At 63.9% G+C, this 17,906-nt stretch overlaps 2 protein-coding genes across 2 annotated transcripts in view; both read left to right on the top strand.

The window, feature by feature from the left end:
- ULK1 (unc-51 like autophagy activating kinase 1) overlaps positions 1–13,408 on the top strand; it is a gene marked incomplete at its 5' end in the record, with an annotated part of 23,094 nt that extends 9,686 nt beyond the window's left edge. Inside the window, 25 exons of the mRNA XM_025045492.1 lie at positions 1,713–1,745; positions 2,052–2,088; positions 2,718–2,891; positions 2,990–3,063; positions 3,317–3,418; positions 4,165–4,223; positions 4,298–4,380; positions 4,606–4,656; positions 4,756–4,844; positions 4,952–5,105; positions 5,951–6,011; positions 6,197–6,286; positions 6,780–6,905; positions 7,276–7,424; positions 7,532–7,618; positions 7,983–8,251; positions 8,839–9,026; positions 9,287–9,396; positions 9,489–9,611; positions 9,944–10,137; positions 10,282–10,454; positions 10,539–10,657; positions 10,858–11,015; positions 11,492–11,627; positions 11,696–13,408. Coding sequence (XP_024901260.1) covers positions 1,713–1,745; positions 2,052–2,088; positions 2,718–2,891; positions 2,990–3,063; positions 3,317–3,418; positions 4,165–4,223; positions 4,298–4,380; positions 4,606–4,656; positions 4,756–4,844; positions 4,952–5,105; positions 5,951–6,011; positions 6,197–6,286; positions 6,780–6,905; positions 7,276–7,424; positions 7,532–7,618; positions 7,983–8,251; positions 8,839–9,026; positions 9,287–9,396; positions 9,489–9,611; positions 9,944–10,137; positions 10,282–10,454; positions 10,539–10,657; positions 10,858–11,015; positions 11,492–11,627; positions 11,696–11,751 — 2,895 coding nt within the window. The remainder of the gene's footprint in view (positions 1–1,712; positions 1,746–2,051; positions 2,089–2,717; positions 2,892–2,989; positions 3,064–3,316; positions 3,419–4,164; positions 4,224–4,297; positions 4,381–4,605; positions 4,657–4,755; positions 4,845–4,951; positions 5,106–5,950; positions 6,012–6,196; positions 6,287–6,779; positions 6,906–7,275; positions 7,425–7,531; positions 7,619–7,982; positions 8,252–8,838; positions 9,027–9,286; positions 9,397–9,488; positions 9,612–9,943; positions 10,138–10,281; positions 10,455–10,538; positions 10,658–10,857; positions 11,016–11,491; positions 11,628–11,695) is intronic.
- A 2,592-nt stretch (positions 13,409–16,000) lies between these two features.
- The window catches only part of PUS1 (pseudouridylate synthase 1), a 9,905-nt gene continuing 7,999 nt past the window's right edge, over positions 16,001–17,906 (top strand). The window contains 2 exon segments of the mRNA XM_025045534.1: positions 16,001–16,351; positions 16,586–16,817. Of these exon segments, the coding sequence (XP_024901302.1) occupies positions 16,263–16,351; positions 16,586–16,817 (321 nt within the window). The 5' untranslated portion in view covers positions 16,001–16,262.

The raw sequence follows: 17,906 nt of genomic DNA, 5'->3' as shown, positions 1-17,906 counted from the left end.
GCTGTGTCAGAGCCTCCCCCGCCTCCCTCTGCCTCCTGTAGCCTGGGCCTGACGGCAGCCCCCGTGTGACTGGGGACTCCTGGATAGCCCTGTTATCTCTGGCCTGCAGCTGGCTGGGAAGTGGGGCTGGCAGGTGGGGCTGGGGGTGCCCAGGCAAGCCCTGGCGGCCACTTTGGACAGCTTCCGTGTCCCTGCTGGGACACGCCTGAGCGAAGGGCCTGTGAGCGCCGGGTGGGGCGTGCTGGAGCGGGCCTGCCTGTCCCAGGGGTGCCCAGCCCGGCCCCAAGGGGTTTCACTGTCAGCCTCGCACCCCGAAACCACACCCTACATCTTAACCTGCTCCCAGAGGTGTCCCTGCCCCGGACACACAGCCCCCCTCTCCTGGGGGAGCACTGGGGCCATGTGGGAGCTTCTCATTTCGGACGCGGGAGCGGGGGGAGCTGACCTTGAACATCAGCACAGTCCCTGCTCCTTGTCCACCGGATGTGGGTCTGAGGCCAGGCTCGGCCTCCTAGGGGCAGGGGGCTGAGCAGGAAGGAGCCCTCTGTCCTGTCGGCTGGGACTCGGGAGCACCCCTGGGGTCTGAGCAGGGTGGGAGGTCGGGACCCACCTCCAGGCATCGTGTCCCTCAAAGGCCCCTGTGGCTCTCTCCCTCCTCCATCCCCAAAACTCCCTTGGCCCTGATGCTTAGAGACCTTTGGGGCTAGGGGCTCCTCCTGGTGCCCGAGGCCAGGCAGCACGCTGGCGCGGAAGAGGTTTGGGAGCCTGGTTCCTGCCTGGCAGAGCCCCACCCCAGGGAAGACCCCACCTGGAGAAGAGTTGGGACTGTTGGCAGGAAAGCAGAGAGGCTTGACTCAGGCCTCCCTCAGTTTACTCCTCTGGGACCTGGAAATAGCAGTGGCGGCCTCAAGGAGGAAGTGCCCCGCTGCCCGGTGAAGCCCGCAGGGCCCGCCGGAGGGGAGGTCTGTGTGCCGCCTGGCCCCAGGCTTCCCTGTCTCATAGGAGTGGACTGAACTGAGGATGCTGGTGGTACCCCAAAGCCATAGGTGGCTGAGGGCCAAGCTGGAAGCTGGCCTGGCAGTGCCGACCTATAATTCTGTTGGCATCTTTGATTCCGGAGCTGGGAGCCTAGCAGTTTCCACAGCCTGACCATGTCCCTTCTCCGGGGCCTGAGTCCCTGACTGAGTATGTCCTCCCAGCCAGGATTTGGCGCTCTTAGAACATCAGGCTGAGTCCTGACGAAACCTCAGGGCCCGATGTGACCCTGACATTGACAGAGACCTGGGCAGCTGAGGGCCACTGCTGGGAGACGGCGTCCTCATACTGCCCTGACAGCTCTCCTGGGACCTCAGCCCCTTCCTGAGGCTAAGCAAACGTATGTTCTGATTGGCTGCTGCTCTGTCACTTAAGCCTATGTGCAAGTGGCCTCACAACCAAAACAAAACAGCAGAGCCCACTTGGCCCAAGACGCCTTGTCTCCCGGCCACTAGCCAGCTGGCTAAGCCCTGGAACTTGGCCCAGGCCTGCCAGGCAGCTGGCGCGTCCATGCTCACTGGCCTTTCCTGCCTAGAGCCAGGGAGTGTGTTATGGGCGTCCACGGGTACCAAGTGCCCAGGTCCCACTGGGGCTGAGATGGCCTCTCCAGAGGGCTGCAGGGTGGGGGGCAGGGCGCGCTCCCCTCCACCTCTCACTGTACCTTCTGTGTCCTGCAGGAGATGGCAAATTCCGTCTACCTGGTCATGGAGGTGAGTCCCTGTAGGCCTGGCTATAAGGACAAGGGGCCAGGCGCTCCCAGCCCTTGGATCCCTGTCACCGGGGGCAGGGCAGGCTGCATTGCCCTACGTCTACGTGTCAGTGGGCTCAGCAGGTGCCTGGGGGTGGCAGGTGCCCCTGTTGGCCTCTCCAAACACAGATTGCAGGGGACACCTGCCCCGGGAAGGAGGTGGGTGCCTGAGTGCCCAGGGGTCAGGCGTAGGATGGCGGGGGGACCTGGGCAGGCTTGGAGGGTCTGCCCTGGCTGCTAAGTGGGATGTGTGGCTGGTCTTTTGCAGTACTGTAACGGCGGGGACCTGGCTGACTACCTGCACAGTAAGTAGACACCCTATGGCCAGGTAGGGTGCACACCCAGGCCCACTCTGACCCAGCCTGTGCGGTGGGCCGGCGTGAACGAGCCTCCCAGGGACAGCCTTGCGGGGCAGGGCTGGTCCGGATGTGCCTGTGCTGAGCGGGCCTTCCAGGTGGCCCTGGTGGCTGCGCTGCTGGGTGCCCGCCTGTCCTGAGCACTCTGGGTTCCCAGGGCGCTGCCACAGGTGGGGGGCAGCCCCTTCTGCACTCGCCCCCCGCTCCATCAGTTCGTCCAGCCCCTCCACTGTGTGAGAACCAGGCCCGGAGCTCATCACAAGGCCGCCGGCTGTGAGCCCGGCCTTGAGTTGCTGCTGAGAAGTAATGAAACTGAGCAAGGGGCAGGGTGTGCTGGATAGCAGCAGGGGGCTGCCAGGCAAGGAGGTGACAGTGAATAGGTCGGAGCTGGGCTGGTGGCATGTGGGGAGGAAGGTGCTAGATAGGGCCGCAGATGGGCGGCCCAGGGCACCCTGGGGTGGACAGGAGCGCGTGCCTGCAGTGGGAGTGACACCAGGCAGGAGGCCCCTCCAGCAGGGCGGGTCCGCGTGGTCCCTGTACCAGCAGGCTCGCAGGCCATGAGCGCCGTCTCCCCACAGCCATGCGGACGCTGAGCGAGGACACCATCCGGCTCTTCCTGCAGCAGATCGCGGGCGCCATGCGGCTACTGCACAGCAAGGGCATCATCCACCGCGACCTCAAGCCCCAGAACATCCTGCTGTCCAACCCCAGCGGGCGCCGCACCAACCCCAACAACATCCGCGTCAAGATCGGTGAGGCCTGGGCAGGGCGGTGGGCGGCAGGGCACTGAGCGGCGGGGTGCTGCGGGCCGGGGCCGGGGCCACCCCGCTTACATCCTCGTCACCCACAGCCGACTTCGGCTTTGCCCGGTACCTCCAGAGCAACATGATGGCGGCCACGCTCTGCGGCTCCCCCATGTATATGGTAGGTGGGCGGCCCACGGCCCTGCTGCCAGTGGGAGGGGTGGTGGTGCGGGGCTCCTCTCCCTGTGTCCAGAGCTGAGCCCTGTCCTGCGGCCTCGCTGCGCGCGGTTAGCCAGCACGTGTTTGCCACCCCCTCTACGGTGATTGGCTGGCACCAGGCTGGTGTGGGTTTTGATTGGCAGCAGGCTTTTGTCATCGAACACTCAGTGTCCGTTCTTGCTGGAACCCTGACCTGTCTTTCCAACACGCTGCAGGCCCCTGAAGTGATCATGTCGCAGCACTATGACGGGAAGGCCGACCTGTGGAGCATCGGCACCATCGTGTACCAGTGCCTGACGGGGAAGGCTCCCTTCCAGGTGCGCGAGCCCAGGTCCCAGGTGGGCTAGTGCCAGTCGTTATAGGCCTGCAGCCTTCCCTCACCAGGGTGAGGCGGCCTCCCAGCTCCCCACCGTGCAGTCGCCTCAGGGCCGAGACCAGAGTGACCCCTGGTCCTGGGGTGCATTCGCGTGCGTCTGTGTGTATGTCGTGAGCCAAGTCCACAGCCTCCCTCCTGCCCATGCCAAGGCTGTGGGACCCAGCAAATTGGTGTCAGGACCCCAGGCCTGGGGTGGCACTGCATCCTGCAGGCCTGCACTTCCTGTGGTGATCTCACGGTCTGACCTGGTGGTCCTCGGTTCTGTCGCCAGCCTGCCCCACAGCGTCTGCTGGCATAGCCGCCCCACGCCAGGGGGCAGGGCGCACGCTTGTTCTCGGCTGCCCCCGGTGCCTGGCACACAGCAGTGCTCAGTGAGTGGCAGATGAACGGGCAGACGTGCGCCAGCTCTGCCCACCGGGCGCCAGCTCTGCCCACCGGGCGCACTGCCCTCCATGAGGGCCAGCTCCTTCTGGGCCCTTCCAGGGCTGGGGTGTGCGGCCACTCTCTGATCCAAAGAAGCAAACACCCGGTCTCACCCGACACCTGGCAGCCCTGCAAGCCGGATCGCCTTCGTGCGGTCCCTGTCCCTTTGTGCAGTCACAGCCCCGTCCCCAGAAGGGTCAAAGGTGTGCCGTCCCGGCCGAGTGTCCGGCAGCGGGGGCCCCTCACACCACCGTCTCCCACCAGGCCAGCAGCCCCCAGGACCTCCGCCTCTTCTACGAGAAGAACAAGACCCTGGTGCCCACGTGAGTGCTCCTCCCCGTCCCCTCCCCCGTCCCCGCTCCTGGGGCCCAGGCTGACCACGTCCCGACCCCCGCAGCATCCCCCGGGAGACATCCGCTGCGCTGCGACAGCTGCTCCTGGCCCTGCTGCAGCGCAACCACAGCGACCGCATGGACTTCGGTGAGCGCCGCCGGCCCTGCCCCCGAGGGCCCTCCGGGTGGGGGCAGGTGGGTCCCGGGGCCTGCAGCTCCTTCCCAGCAGCACAGGCGGTGGACCCCAGCTCTGCAGTGCGAAGCTCTGCTGGGAGCAGCACGTGGGCGGGGCCGGGGGGCCAGCCGTACTTGGGGGCCACCCGCTGGGGCTCGGTGCCCCCTGAGGCCTCGCCCCTCACCCTCCCTCCTGCAGATGAGTTTTTCCAACACCCCTTCCTCGATGCCAGCGGCTCCGTGAAGAAGTGTGAGTCCCCACGGGCCGGGGCCTTCCCAGGAGGGCGGTCCTGGGGTGAGGGCTGCCCCCGCCGCGGTCCCCAGGTCCCTGACCCGCCCGTGCCCGCAGCCCCGCCCGTGCCCGTGCCCTCACGCCCCAGCTCGGGCTCCGGCAGCAGCTCCAGCAGCAGCCCCACCTCGCACCTGGCCTCGCCACCGGTGAGTGCCCGCTGGGGCCAGGCTGCGTGCCTGTCCCTTGGGTTGGGAGTGTGCGGACACCCTCCCTACCTGGGCCGGCTCTCAGTGGCCCCTACTGTGACCCGCAGTCGCTGGGCGAGATGCAGCAGCAGCTGCAGAAGACGCTGACCTCCCCGGCCGAAGCCGCCGGCTTCCTGCAGGGCTCCCGCGACTCAGGTGGCAGCAGCAAGGACTCGTCCTGTGACACCGACGACTTCGTCATGGTCCCAGCCCAGTTTCCAGGTGCGTGCCTGGGGGACCCCGTGTGTACGTGCTCGCAGGCCTGTCTCCACCCACAGGCCTTCGTGGGGGTCCTGGGAGCTTCCACATGGCAGCCCGCCTGCAAGTCCCTCCTGTGGTCAGCGGGTGGTCCGTGGGCCTGGGCCTGCCCTCCCCCGCCCCGCCCAGCCTACTTGTCCTCGGCGCACCTTCCACAGCCCTACCTGTCGCCTCCCCTCAGCTGCTGGAAGCCCCCCCAGTACTAGCCCCAGGGGTGTTCAGACCCCCGGGGTGGGCCCGGCGCTCCCAGAGCCCCGTCCTGGGGTCCTCAGTGCCCCTCGTGGCCCTGGACACTGACACTGCCTCTTGCTGTCCCTGGCCACCCGAGACCCCTGGGCCAGTGCTGGGTCAGAGTGTGTCAGCTCGGCTCAGGCAGGGAGGAGCGGCCTGCCCTAGCGTCGGGCAGCATGAGGAGGACGGTGGGAAGACGGGCCAGCTGTGGGGTCCGGACCCTGGACCAGGGTCGGGCTCAGATCCGAGCTCTGGACACTTGGCCTGCAGCAGGCCAAAGGCTGGGGGAGGTGGGGGATTCCAGGGGGTCCCTTGAGAACCCTAATATCCAGACAGGCAGAGGGAGTTCCCAGCATGAGTGATGGAGGTGGGCACACGAGAGCGCTGTCCCCCGGCCCCCCAGGCAGCAGCACCCTTGCCTCCCAAAGCTGCCCTGCCAGCAGCCCCACCCTGTGCCTGGGTCTCACGTGGAGCCATCAGGGAGCCTCAGTGGGTGAGGTGGCCTGGGAGGGCAGAGTGGACACTGGTCCCGATTCGAGAGATGCTCGGGCCCAGCTTTGCTTGTTTCTTGTCTGCAGGGGACCTGGTGGCCGAAGCAGCCGGTGGCAAGCCCCCGCCGGACAGCCTGATGTGCAGTGGGTAAGCTCGCCCCGAGCCCCCTTGCCGCGGGGAGGGCCGTGCTGGCTCAGAGCGGCTCTCCAGCCACGCCTCAGGGCCAGCAATTCGGGAAGGGCTAGGCCGCTGTGCCAGGTGCAGGGCGGGCCCCAGGGAGGGGCCAGGGTCTGTACCCACGTTAGGCTGCCTGTCTGCTTTGTTCCCCCCAGGAGCTCGCTAGTGGCCTCGGCTGGCCTGGAGAGCCACGGCCGGACACCGTCTCCGTCCCCACCCTGTAGCAGCTCCCCCAGCCCCTCTGGGTGAGCATGGACCTGGGCCCGGGAGGTTGCGAGTGGGTCCGGAGCCAGACTTAGGGCTCCCCCAGCCCTGAGTCAGCCATGCAGGTGGCATTTGTGTCCAGAAGCCCTGTCTTCATTTGGGCCTGGTAGGACACCGGGCTCCTTGTGGGTGGCCCAGCAGACAGGACCGGGCTGGAAAGAAGTATTCCAGGGGGTGGGTGGCTGCGGGAACCGTCGGTGACCAGCACTGCCAGTACCCTTGGGCCTGCAGGCTGGGTGGGCATGGGCTCCCAGAGTGGGCAGAAGCTGGCTCAGCCTTGCTGGCCTCTGCCCCACCTCCTACAGTGTGTCCCATGGCAGGTCCCAACCAGAAGCTGCCTGGGCACGGACAGTGGCAGGGGCGGGGTGCGAGCAGTCCCTGTGCCTGGACGGCAGCGGCGCTGGGCGTGTGAGGTTCAGCCCAGCGCCAGCTCTCCAGTGACACCTTCCATCCGCCGTGTCCCGACCCACACAGGCGGGCCGGCCCGTTCTCCAGCAGCAGGTGCGGTGCGTCCGTGCCCATCCCAGTGCCCACGCAGGTGCGGAACTACCAGCGCATCGAGCAGAACCTGCAGTCGCCCACCCTGTACCAGACCCCACGGTGAGTACGGCACTGCGGTGGCACCCTTGCCGCCCCTCAGGCTGCACTGAGTCAGCACCGCTGTTCACTGGGCAGCCCGGGCGTGCAGGCGGATGGCAGCTTTCCGGCAGATGTCAATACCGTGTTTTGAGTTACAAAACTGTATTGATTTTGGCAAATTTCAACAGACAGAAATAAACAAAAGAAGCGAGCACCTTCTTGTGACTCATAGAAGGCCCCGTGGGCTAGAGGTTATCGACTCCGGGCCTGAGGGTGGCAGGGAGGACACTGGGGCCCCCCACCCCATCATCGTCGTGCCAGCGGCAGGGTGAAGGGATGAGCCGCTGGGCGTGGCCGGGGCCTCACTCCCCGCTGCCGCTCGTGTCCCCAGGTCCTCCGCCATCCGCAGGTCAGACAGCACCAGCCCCCTGGGCTTCGCACGGGCCAGTCCGTCGCCCCCGTCCCATGCCGAGCCTGGAGCCACGCTGGCCCGGAAACTGTCCCTGGGTGGAGGCCGGCCCTACACACCGTTTCCACAAGGTGAGCTGGGGCGCAGCCTCTGAACCAGGGCCGGACGGGGCGTCTCCACACGGTGGGGGAGCCCTCTCCATCGGGGGTGTTGATCTTGGCATATCCTTTCCCCTAAGTTGGAACTATCCCCGAGCGGCTTGGCTGGAGCGGGGTGCCCTCCCCCCAAGGCGCTGAGATGCGGGCTGGCAGGTCCCCTCGTCCAGGTAGGTGCAGCCCTGGCCCCTGGGGCATGAGCATGGTGGACCTGGGGAGTGGTGCGGGAGCCCCACCGGCCGCCCACGCTTGGGGTGGGGAGGCGTTCCTGTTCCCAGGGCCTTCATTCCTCACAAGTAGGAGGATCGGAAATCCTGTGGGACCGACTGGCATTCCAGTCCACGCTGCGTGATGTCGGGCCGGTGTTCCTCTGTGCCTGTCTCCTCGGGCGCGTGGTAGAGCATAGGGACACTACTGCACGGGTGGCCGTGAGCTTACAGAGCGTAAGGAGCAGGCGTGGAGCCTCCGTACGCGCTCCTGGTTGGTGGCATGTGGGCTGGGCAGACGGTGACCGGCTGCGCTGTCCCATCCTAGGCTCCTCTGTGCCTGAGCACTCTCCCCACACCACGGGGCTGGGCTGCCGCCTGCACAGTGCCCCCAACCTGTCTGACCTGCACGTCATCCGCCCCAAGCTGCCCAAGCCTCCGACAGACCCACTGGGGGCTGCGTTCAGCCACCCGCAGGCCAGCCCCCCACCGCCGCCCCACGGGCTGCAGTCTTGCCGGCCCCTGCGTGGTTCGCCCAAGCTGCCCGACTTTCTGCAGCGGAACCCCCTCCCCCCGATCCTGGGCTCCCCCACCAAGGTAACCGAAGTAATGCCCCAGAGTTCCCCAGTGGGTGGGGGTGCCCCCCGGGAGAGAGAGCTCGCACTGAATGTCCGTGTGCCCACCCCTGCTTGGCCACCCAGTCCTTTGCCTACAGGGTTTACATGGGACGTGGGGGCCCCTAAAAACCAGAAGCGGCCCGATTAATGCCAAGACCTTTCGTACTGGCTCCACAAGCCTCGCTGCCTCATGGTCCTGTGGCAGAGACGGTGTGGCTCAGAGCCCAGGAAGCGTGCTGACCCTGGTCCAGTGTCCAGGCTGGAAGTTGTGTAGTCCGTCCCCCGGGGTCAGTTTTCCTGTCCGTGAAACGGCCAGAAGCTGTAGCCGCCTCCTGGTGTTGCCGTTGGGGCACAGGGCACGTGTGCACGCAGCACCGTCCTCCAGCGTGGTGCTGGTGGCCACATGTAGGTCTCCTGCCTCTGCCAAGAGCGCGGGGTCGTGGAAGTTTGGGGCCCTGTGGCTGGGGTCTGGCAGACGCAGGCCAGTGCGGCCCAGCCGCCGGGGTGTTCATGGTGGCATGGGGGGCCCAGTCTGGGGCCGCCCTCAGCACCCCACTTCCCTCCTAGGCCACGCCTGCGTTTGACTTTCCCAAGACCCCCAGCTCCCAGAGCTTGCTGAGCCTCCTGGCCCGGCAGGGCGTGGTCATGACACCCCCTCGGAACCGGACGTTGCCTGACCTCTCAGAGGCAGGTCCTTTCCCGGGCCTGGGCCCTGGCCTGCGCCCCACAGAGGACACCAAGGGCCCCTTTGGCAGGTGAGTGTGCAGGACCCAGGGGTGTTGGTCATCTGCTCCCACCTGCAGTCTGGAGTGGGGTGGGCCTCTGGTGGGAGCCCGGCCTGTACCCCACTGAGCCTCAGTCTGCTTGTCTGTTTGAGGGGTGACAGTGCTTGCTGTGTGCATGCCTGGCGGTCGGCAAGCACTGGTAAGGCTGGTCATGGCGGCAGGCCTGCCTCCGGCAGTACGGCCCGGCGCCCACCCAGGTGGCTCAGCCAGCCCCTCCCCTCACCCTGCAGGTCCCTCAGCACCGGCCGCCTCACCGACCTGCTCCTTAAGGCCGCCTTTGGGACACAGGCCCCTGATTCAAGCAGCATGGACAGCCTGCATGAGAAGCCCATGGAAGTCGGTGTGTGGTGGGGCCCGCGGGGGCGGTGGGGCGGGGCCGGAGGCCCTGAGCCCCGCCTCTCCGTCTCACAGTGCCCCCTGCTGGCATTGCAGGGAACCTGCAGCCAGGAGCCCGGGCTGGGGGCGCCAGCAGCCCCGCCCCTGTGGTGTTCACCGTGGGCTCGCCCCCCAGCGGGGCCACGCCACCCCAGGGGCCCCGCACCAGGATGTTCTCAGGTGAGGACTGCCACAGCGTCCCTTGCAGGTGGTTCGATGCTGGCCCGCCAAGACACCAGCTGCCCTTGTGGGGTCAGAGGCTCTGGGCTTGAGGCCCCAGGCTCAGCACCGGCCACACAAACAGGCCCCACAGCACAGCCTCTAGGCTTGAAGGTCCTGTAAAAGCGCGGGGGGCGGGCTAGGGGACCCCGGGAGGGGCGAGGCCTCCACTTGTGAGGAGAAGGATGTAAACTGAGGCCCAGCCGGCCAGAGGGGGTGGGGACAGGGTTTTGTGTCACCGAGTGGCTCTTAGGAACATGAGAGCACATCCTGAATTGGGGGCCTCTCCACAGTGGGCTCCTCCAGCTCACTCAGCTCGGCCGGCTCTGCCTCCGCCCGCCACCTGGTGCCTGGGGCGGGCAGCGAGGCCGCCCCCGAGGTCCTGGCCCCTGGGCACTGCTGCAGCTTTGCGGACCCCGTCACCGCCAACCTGGAGGGGGCTGTGACCTTCGAGGCCCCTGACCTCCCGGAGGAGACTCTCATGGAGGTGAGGGGGGCTGGGGACGGGCTGGAGTGCCTGAGCCTCCCTGCAGGGCTGGCGGGTGTTGGGCACGGGCTCTGAGGGGGAGGGGGCCTCTGCGGGTCTGTGGCCCCTGGAGCCTTCTGACCACACCGAGGCCTGGCGCCACAGCAAGAGCACACGGAGATCCTGCACGGCTTGCGCTTCACACTCGCCTTCGTCCAGCACGTCCTGGAGATCGCAGCCCTGAAGGGCAGCGCCAGCGAGGCGGCCGGGGGCCCGGAGTACCCGCTGCAGGAGAGCGTGGTGGCGGACCAGATCAGCCTGCTGAGCCGCGAGTGGGGGTGGGTGTGTCCGGGGGCCCGGGGAGGGGATCGGGTGGGGGCCTGGGCGGGGCCTCCCAGCCGCTGACACCTGCTGCCCTCCAGCTTCGCAGAGCAGCTGGTGCTTTACCTGAAGGTGGCCGAGCTGCTGTCCTCAGGCCTGCAGACCGCCATTGACCAGATCCGGGCCGGCAAGCTCTGCCTGTCGTCCACTGTGAAGCAGGGTGAGTGGGCTCCGCAGACCCGGGAGCTGCGAGGCGGGAGGCCGTGAGCTCAGGGAGGGATAGGTGACCGCGGGGAGAGTCTGAGGCGTGGAGCGGCGAGGAGGCCGCCTGGAGCGGGCCCCGCCCTGGGGGAAAGCGGCAGGGGCTCGGGGCACAGGAGGGCCCCGCGCGTGTCCTGGAGCTGACGGCCGCCCCCGCAGTGGTGCGGAAGCTGAACGAGCTGTACAAGGCCAGCGTGCTGTCCTGCCAAGGCCTGAGCCTGCGGCTGCAGCGCTTCCTCCTGGACAAGCAGCGGCTCCTGGACCGCATCCAGAGTGTCACTGCGGAGAAGCTCATCTTCAGCCACGCCGTGCACACGGTAGGCGGCGACATGGCCGCACTGGGGCGAGCAGTCACAGCGCGCAGCCCCCCCCGGCCAACAGACAGACGGCACACAGGCCCCTCAGCCCAGCAGGCTCCCCAGCCCAGGTGCAGCCCCGGCCACACCCTCCCAGAGACCCACCTTTCCCCACCAGCTAAATGAGAAGCCAGGCAGCTCCAGAAGGGGCCGAGGCCGGCCCCTCAGTGCGCTGCTACCGAGGTTTTGGGGTCCTTCCGCCCAAGAGCTGCCCCCGAGTCAGTGCCTGTCCCTGCCGGTTTTCATCTGCATAGTTGAAATGCACACCCAATAAAAGTTCAGGAGAGTCGCTCTCCTCTGCTGGGGCGCCACAGACCACGGGCAGTGGGGGTGGCTGCAGGTCGGTCCTGGAATCCTTGGCTGCCCTTTGCCCATAGAAGTCAGTTTGGACCCCTGCGTGACGCAGACGGGGCCTGACGCCCACGTGACCCGCGCAGGTGCAGTCGGCCGCCCTGGACGAGATGTTCCACCGGCGGGAGGACTGCGTCCAGCGCTACCACAAGGCCCTGCTGCTCATGGAGGGGCTGCAGCGGCTGCTGGCGGACCAGGCCGACGTGGAGAACGTTGCCAAGTGTAAGTGGCACCCTGCCCTCGTGGGGGAAGGGCAGTGGGCAGCGCCTCACGCACCCTCCCGCCCACAGGCAAACTGTGCATCGAGCGGAGACTCTCAGCCCTGCTGACCGGCTCCTGCGCCTGACCGCCAGTGCCCGCCCTGCACGCCCAAGGGCCGGACCTCCTCTACTGACCCGTGGGTGGGACTGCGTGCTGGCCAGGTGGGAAGGGACAGTCCTACAGCCTGGGCCCTGCTCCAGTGCCTGGCAAGGACCGTGTTTCCGCCCAGTGTCCAGAGTCAGGTCTCCAGCCACCTCTCCGTTTTCCCGGCTCTGGCTGGCGTTGGGCTTCAGGACACTGGAAGGCCTGCCCAGAACCTCAGCCCAGGCCGGTCCCCCGCTGCCTCGAGGGCAGGCAGGGACTTGTGGGCTTCCCCCTATCCCAGCTAGACCCAGAGCAGCCCCGCTGAGGACAAGCCGGGGCCCACTCAAGCCAAAGCTGCCAGACCTGCCCAAGGGCCCCACCCAGAAGAAGGCGCAGGCCCGGATCCCTCCCCTTCCCCGAGACCACCACCCAGCTTTGTGAATCACCGAGCACTTTATGCAGGCGGCCTGGCGCGGGGGCTGCCCGCTCAGCCCCGGTGTCGCACCAGCGGCACGTGTGCGCATCCGTGCACAGATGTGCACCCGCAAACCCCCCGTGCGCGCGCACCGTGCCTGCTGCCCGGGGCCACCCTCGGGAGACACAGCCGTCTTATTTAAATGTTCTCTTAGGGCCGCGCAGTACGAAGCACCGAGCTCTCTAAACCCAGGGCGGACGTGGCAGTCTTTCACACTTTACTCCTAAATGTGTCTTATTCTTCTGCAGCTGTTTCTTTTTGTTGTTGTTGTTGTTGTTTGTTGTTTTTTTTTTTTTTTTAAGAAGAAAACGCGTAGGTGTTTAGGAGGTTCTGTTTTGGAAGGGTGGGTGAGGGACAGAGTCGGACCGTCAGGTCAGGGAGACATGGGAGGCGGGTGGCGCCGTGCGCACGTGTGCCTGCGTGTGTCCAGCTGGCCTGCCATCCTGCCCTGTTAGGGCAGCCAGACCCCTTCTGCCCGCTCCCCACCTAAAGACAGTGGGCAGGTGAGGGAGGAGAGTGTTTTGTGCAAAAACCTTTCATCCAGTTTCATAGTAGGTTTACAGTAGGTTTTGATGTCAGATTCTCCCCAGCCAGCTCCTGGCTGCCATCAATGGGGTCAGAGAGAGGCCCACCTTCAGGGTTCCAGAGGGGCCATCCCAGTCTGCCCAGCTCTGCCTAGCTGTACCCCCGAAAGTGCAGAGGACCCGGGTGAGTTCAGGCTTCTGGCCAGGGTTTAAGGTCTACAACACAGACCCAGACAGATCTACACGTTTCTTTCTTTGTAATACTTGAAATACTGCCCTGTGCTTGGGCTTAGACGAAGAAGCCCTGTGGACTCTTTGCTCATCACCCGGTGACTTGACTTTTTCCTTGCTGCACGGAACATTTTCCTATTTATTGCTTTATGGTCGGCTTGAGTCCAGGGCCGCCAGGAGGCAGGCTCCACAGGAGGGGCCTCGAGCAGCTTCCCAGTCCCTCATGTAGTGACAGCCGGCTATGCCATGTGCCCAGGGCAGGTCTGGGGCCCCAGCCTCCTGGTGTGTGCTGCCAGCCAATCCTACTCTCAACGACACAGCACTCGACCCTCGATCTACTTTAAAAGGAATTTTGTGTGATTCCCCCACCTCCATTGTGTTAAATTGTGTCATATCAATTTAAGGAAATAAACCTTTGGAATTGTTGAGGCGGTGTTACTGATGATGCTTTTGTCACTTTCTCTGGTCTCTTGTCACCTGCTTTCTCACCCCCGTCCCCAGCATCTTGTAGCAGCACCTGGAGCTTGACTCTGTGCACGCAGTGTCCAGGCTCAGCTTAGGGAGCAAACCCCCAAAGCAAGGCTGGGCCTTTGTGGCTGTATTCCCCCGCCATGTCCCAGCAGAGTCTGCTTACCCAGACCTAGGGAGATGTCTGCCTCTCTCAGTTCTCCTGGGGATCACCTAAGGGGACTGTAGGTCATATGGCCACTCCTCGTTCGACTTACAAGGAACCAACACCAGGCTTGCCACAGCAGGCGCACCACTTCCGTCCCCCCGACCCCTGCAATGCAGGAGGGGCTGAGCTTTCTCCACATCCTCACCAGCGCTGGTCAGTCTCTGTTTTTTATTTTGTTCTTGCTGTGGCATAATTCACGTGTCCATGGCGAGTGACCTTGAGCATCTTTTTGTGTGCTTGTTGGCCATTTCTAGATATTTTTTGGAGAAATGTCTATTCATGTCCTTCGGCCATATTTCAATTGGCTGGTTTCTCTTTTCCATGTTGAGTTGGAGGGTTTGCATTTTTTTTTCAACTACATAATATTTTTATAAGTTAAAAATAGCTCATTGAACTACCAGAACGGTTAACCGCAACATGAAATGAAAGTTCATGTAGAGGTAGCAGTAGAGGAAGTGGAAGGCGGGGCTCGGAAGGCCGGCTCCCTGCGGCTGGCTCCTGGCTCCTGGCTCCCGGCTCCCGGCTCCCGGCCACAGCTCCAGTCCGGCTTCCTGAAGTGTGTGCACGCTCGACTCTGCAGACGGAAGGGCTGTGCCCGGTGCGGAGTGAGGCTGGTCTGCCCTTCCGCTCTGCGGGGTTGGGGCGGGGGGATGGCTCCTGCTATATTAGTAACAGGAAGAAATGCCCAAAGGGGATGAAGACAATCATGGCATTTTGTTGCTGAATTAACAGACCTTATTTTTACAGAAAAATCATGCAGAAAGTGCAGTTCCCATGCACCCCATTCTCCCGCCCCAGGCTCCCATTACAAACGCCTTACATTGGTGCGGTGGTTCGTTGTAATTGATGAACCTACACTGACCATCACAATCACCTAGAGTCCATACATTGGGGTCACTTGGTCACTTGGGGACATTCTGTGGGTTTGGACGAGCATGAATGACATGTATGTCATTACGGTGTCGTATAGAGTAGTTTCACTGCCCTACCTGTTCATTAGTCCGCCCCGGTCCCTGATCCTTTTCCTGTTCCCATAGTTCTGCTTTTTCCGGAATGTCACATAGCTGGAATCACACAGTACGGAGCCCTTTCAGAGGGCTTCTTTCACTTAGTAATATGCTTTCAAGGTTCCTCCATGTCTTTCCATGGCTTGGGAGCGCCTTTTTTTTTAGTGCCGGCTAGTATTCCACCATCTAGACGGACCACCTTTTACTTACCCACTCATCTTCTGAAGGACATCCAAGTGTTAGCAATTATGAACACATCTCCTATATATATCCCTGTGCAGAAGTCTGATGGTAAGGGGCGGGTCCAGGGATGCTGGGCCTGGGGAGACAGCAACCATGCGGGATGACCTTACAGTCCCTACCTGTTCCCAGCACGTTTATAGCGTGCCCAGGCCCGTGAGGGCCCCTCAGCCAGGAAAGTGGGCCCAGGCGCATTCCCAGCTCAAACTTTAGCCCCTGGGTGCCTGTCCCAACCCCATAGGCCTCAGACAGAGGTACAAGATCACCTGCTGTAGCTGGTGGGGTCAAGAAGGGAGCAGGTGTGGGGGTGCTCCGTGTCTAAGGCGGAGGTGCTCTGTGAGAAAGTGGCCGGATGCTTTCTAACGCTGCTTAGCCACCTGAGCTCACCAGGTCACAGGTGACCTTGGCTTTCTTCACTCCAGAAACCTGGAGATGCCTCTTTCTTCTGTTCTGCAGAGGGGAGGGCTGTCCCGGGGGAGTCATTTAGTGCAAGTGAGCTCTTTCTCCACGAGGCCTGACGTGCGAGTTATAGGAGACATGTCGGCGCCCACTGACCCACTTTCTGCCTCTAGTTTGCCTGTCCTGAACATTTCACACGTGGAATCACAGCATGTGGCTTTCGCATCTGGCTCTGTTTCCTGGGCATCACGTTTTCCAGTTCACCCACCTTGCGGCGGGGGTCAGTGCTTCTGATGCATCTTTCATGTGGCATTTATTACTTTATAACACACTATTATGGGACTGGTCGGTGTTGTCGTTATCCGTCTCCCTGGAGATGAATGCATTACCACGTGTAACCCGGGCAGAGCCGAGTGTTACTGTTAGCATGATTTATTCGGTCTAAGGAGCCGCGCGCAGCCGCATCCAGTGTCTCCAACCAGCCCAGAGTCTGCGGCAGAGAAGCCCCGCCCCAACCGCGCCTTAAAACACGCCCCATTTCGCCCCAGCGCCAAGCCCCGCCCCGCCCACCCCGTCCCCGTGCCAAGCCCCGCCTCGCCCCGGACTTTTGTCCGCGCCCGGCCACCGTCCGGCCCCAGGCTCCACTTCCGCCTTCGCCCACGTGGTCCGGCGGGGGTTCAGTGCACCGCGCCGTGAGTGGGGCTGGTTGGGGACGTGCCCCTCTGGTCCCGACCAGGGTGGCCAGGGTCTCCCCGACTTCCTAGGGGAAGCCGGCCGGGAGGGGCGGGAGGACGAGGGGGAACTGGGGTGGTTAGAGGTCAGCCTGCGGGTTAGCCGCGGGCGGGGCTGGAGCGCGGTGGGTCCCAGGGAAAGTCGAGGGTCAGGAGGGGCGGGGCTAGGCGTCAGAGGCCCGGGGGAGGTCAGGGGTCAGGCGCGTGCCCCCCGCTACTCCGGCGGTGCATGGGGTTCCCCAGCCTGCGGGCGGCGGCCGGGGTCCTGCGGAGAGCTTGCGGACCGTGGACGCCGCTCCTGGGACGGCGCCCCTTCGGGTAAAGACCGCGCCCTTGTCCCGGCCCGGGGTAGCTCGCGGGGCGCACGGCCTAGCCCCGATTCCCTAAGTGCTGTCCCTGCCCGGCGTCGCGGACTCTGAGACCAGCCCAGTGCCAGCCCGCAGCCGAGACTCCGCTCGGCTGTCAGCCCGGGGCGTGTGCCCCATGGTGCCGCCACCGTGTCACCCCAGCCCTGCAGCTTCTGTCTTGCTCACGCCGCGCCCGTCTTTCCAGTTTGCCCCCCATGGCCGGGAACGCGGAGTCCCCCGCTCCCGTGGGGGCCAGGCAGGAGCAGGACAAGAAGGTCCGGAGTGGGTGGCAGGGCGGAGCCAAGGTCTGGGAGGAAACCGAGCAGCAGGCCAAGAAGCTCAAGAGCAGCGCGGACGGGGAGCCGCGCAGGAAGCTGCCCAAGCGGAAGATCGTGCTGCTCGTGGCCTATTCGGGGAAAGGCTACCACGGCATGCAGGTGAGGGGCCTGGGCCCGCTCCGGCTTCTCGCGGGACCTCGGCGTGGCTTCGGTCGGGGCTTCGGAGTGATGATTGTCCAATGCGGTGGCCTCGGGCAGCGGCAGAAAACCCACTTTTCCAAGTTTCCGGGTCCCATCTAGCAAGATTGGGCTTCGAATCCAAGCAGCTTTGACCCTGCTCCAGCCACGGAAGAGCCTGTGCTGGGGGCAGGGGGCGTGCCCGTGTCACCAAAGTGGTCAAGGGCCCAGCTCTGCCGCTGACCAGCCTTGTGGCCCTCGACATGGGATTGAAGCTCTTGCGGCCTCGGTTTCTTCCTCTTGAAATGGGGGTGATCATAGCACCGACCTCCTGAAGCAGGAAGATTCACTAGGCTTTCTGACGCTGCATGCTGCTCAGAGTCAGCAGTTAGGATTTGTCAGATCCCTTGGTGTGGCCGTCTGGGCGGGCGGGCAGGCACTGTTAGAATTCTCTGCCCAGCCCACCAGTTTTTGACCCTTTTCTGAAGGGCAGAAGGGTTTAGGTGCCCCCAAATGCAGGTAACCTCTTGTTCCTTCTTGTAGTCAACTCTGTTTGAGTCAGCTGTCTTTAAGCCTGACTCACAATAAGAAATTCACTGCTATGTACTAGGATTTAACTGAAACAAGTTTAAGAAAACGATGCTTACACTTACACAGTTATAACTTTTACTCTGAATAATAGTAATACGATATTTTGTGTCCTATTTTATTTTTTTAAAAACGTGTGGGTTATACCTATGAAATTAACTTTGTGACCACAGGTAGATGTGACATTGGTTTGGAGAACACTGCTTCAGTGTGACGTGGCCCCAAGTGTTTGGAGGAATAGCCAGATGCGCCACCCCCCGCCGCCCGCCCGCTGCTCGTTGTGGGTGACTGAACTGAGTTTTTGAGGCTGGTTTTGATTACGTGCATTTTTGCCTTAGGCGCTGTCACAGGAAGGTTGAGACAATGTCCATCATCTTCCTTTTGCCTCAGCTTCCCCATTAGGGAAATGGGGGTGTGGAGAGGGACAGTAGGTCCCAGGGCTGACAGGACAGACTGAGATTGTGGGAGAGCTGTTATCCGTGC

Source organism: Pteropus alecto, unplaced genomic scaffold (assembly GCF_000325575.1).
Source record: "Pteropus alecto unplaced genomic scaffold, ASM32557v1 scaffold213, whole genome shotgun sequence".
Taxonomy (NCBI): domain Eukaryota; kingdom Metazoa; phylum Chordata; class Mammalia; order Chiroptera; family Pteropodidae; genus Pteropus; species Pteropus alecto.
Note: the sequence above shows the minus strand (reverse complement) of the source record. Positions and strands in the feature narration are given on the sequence as shown.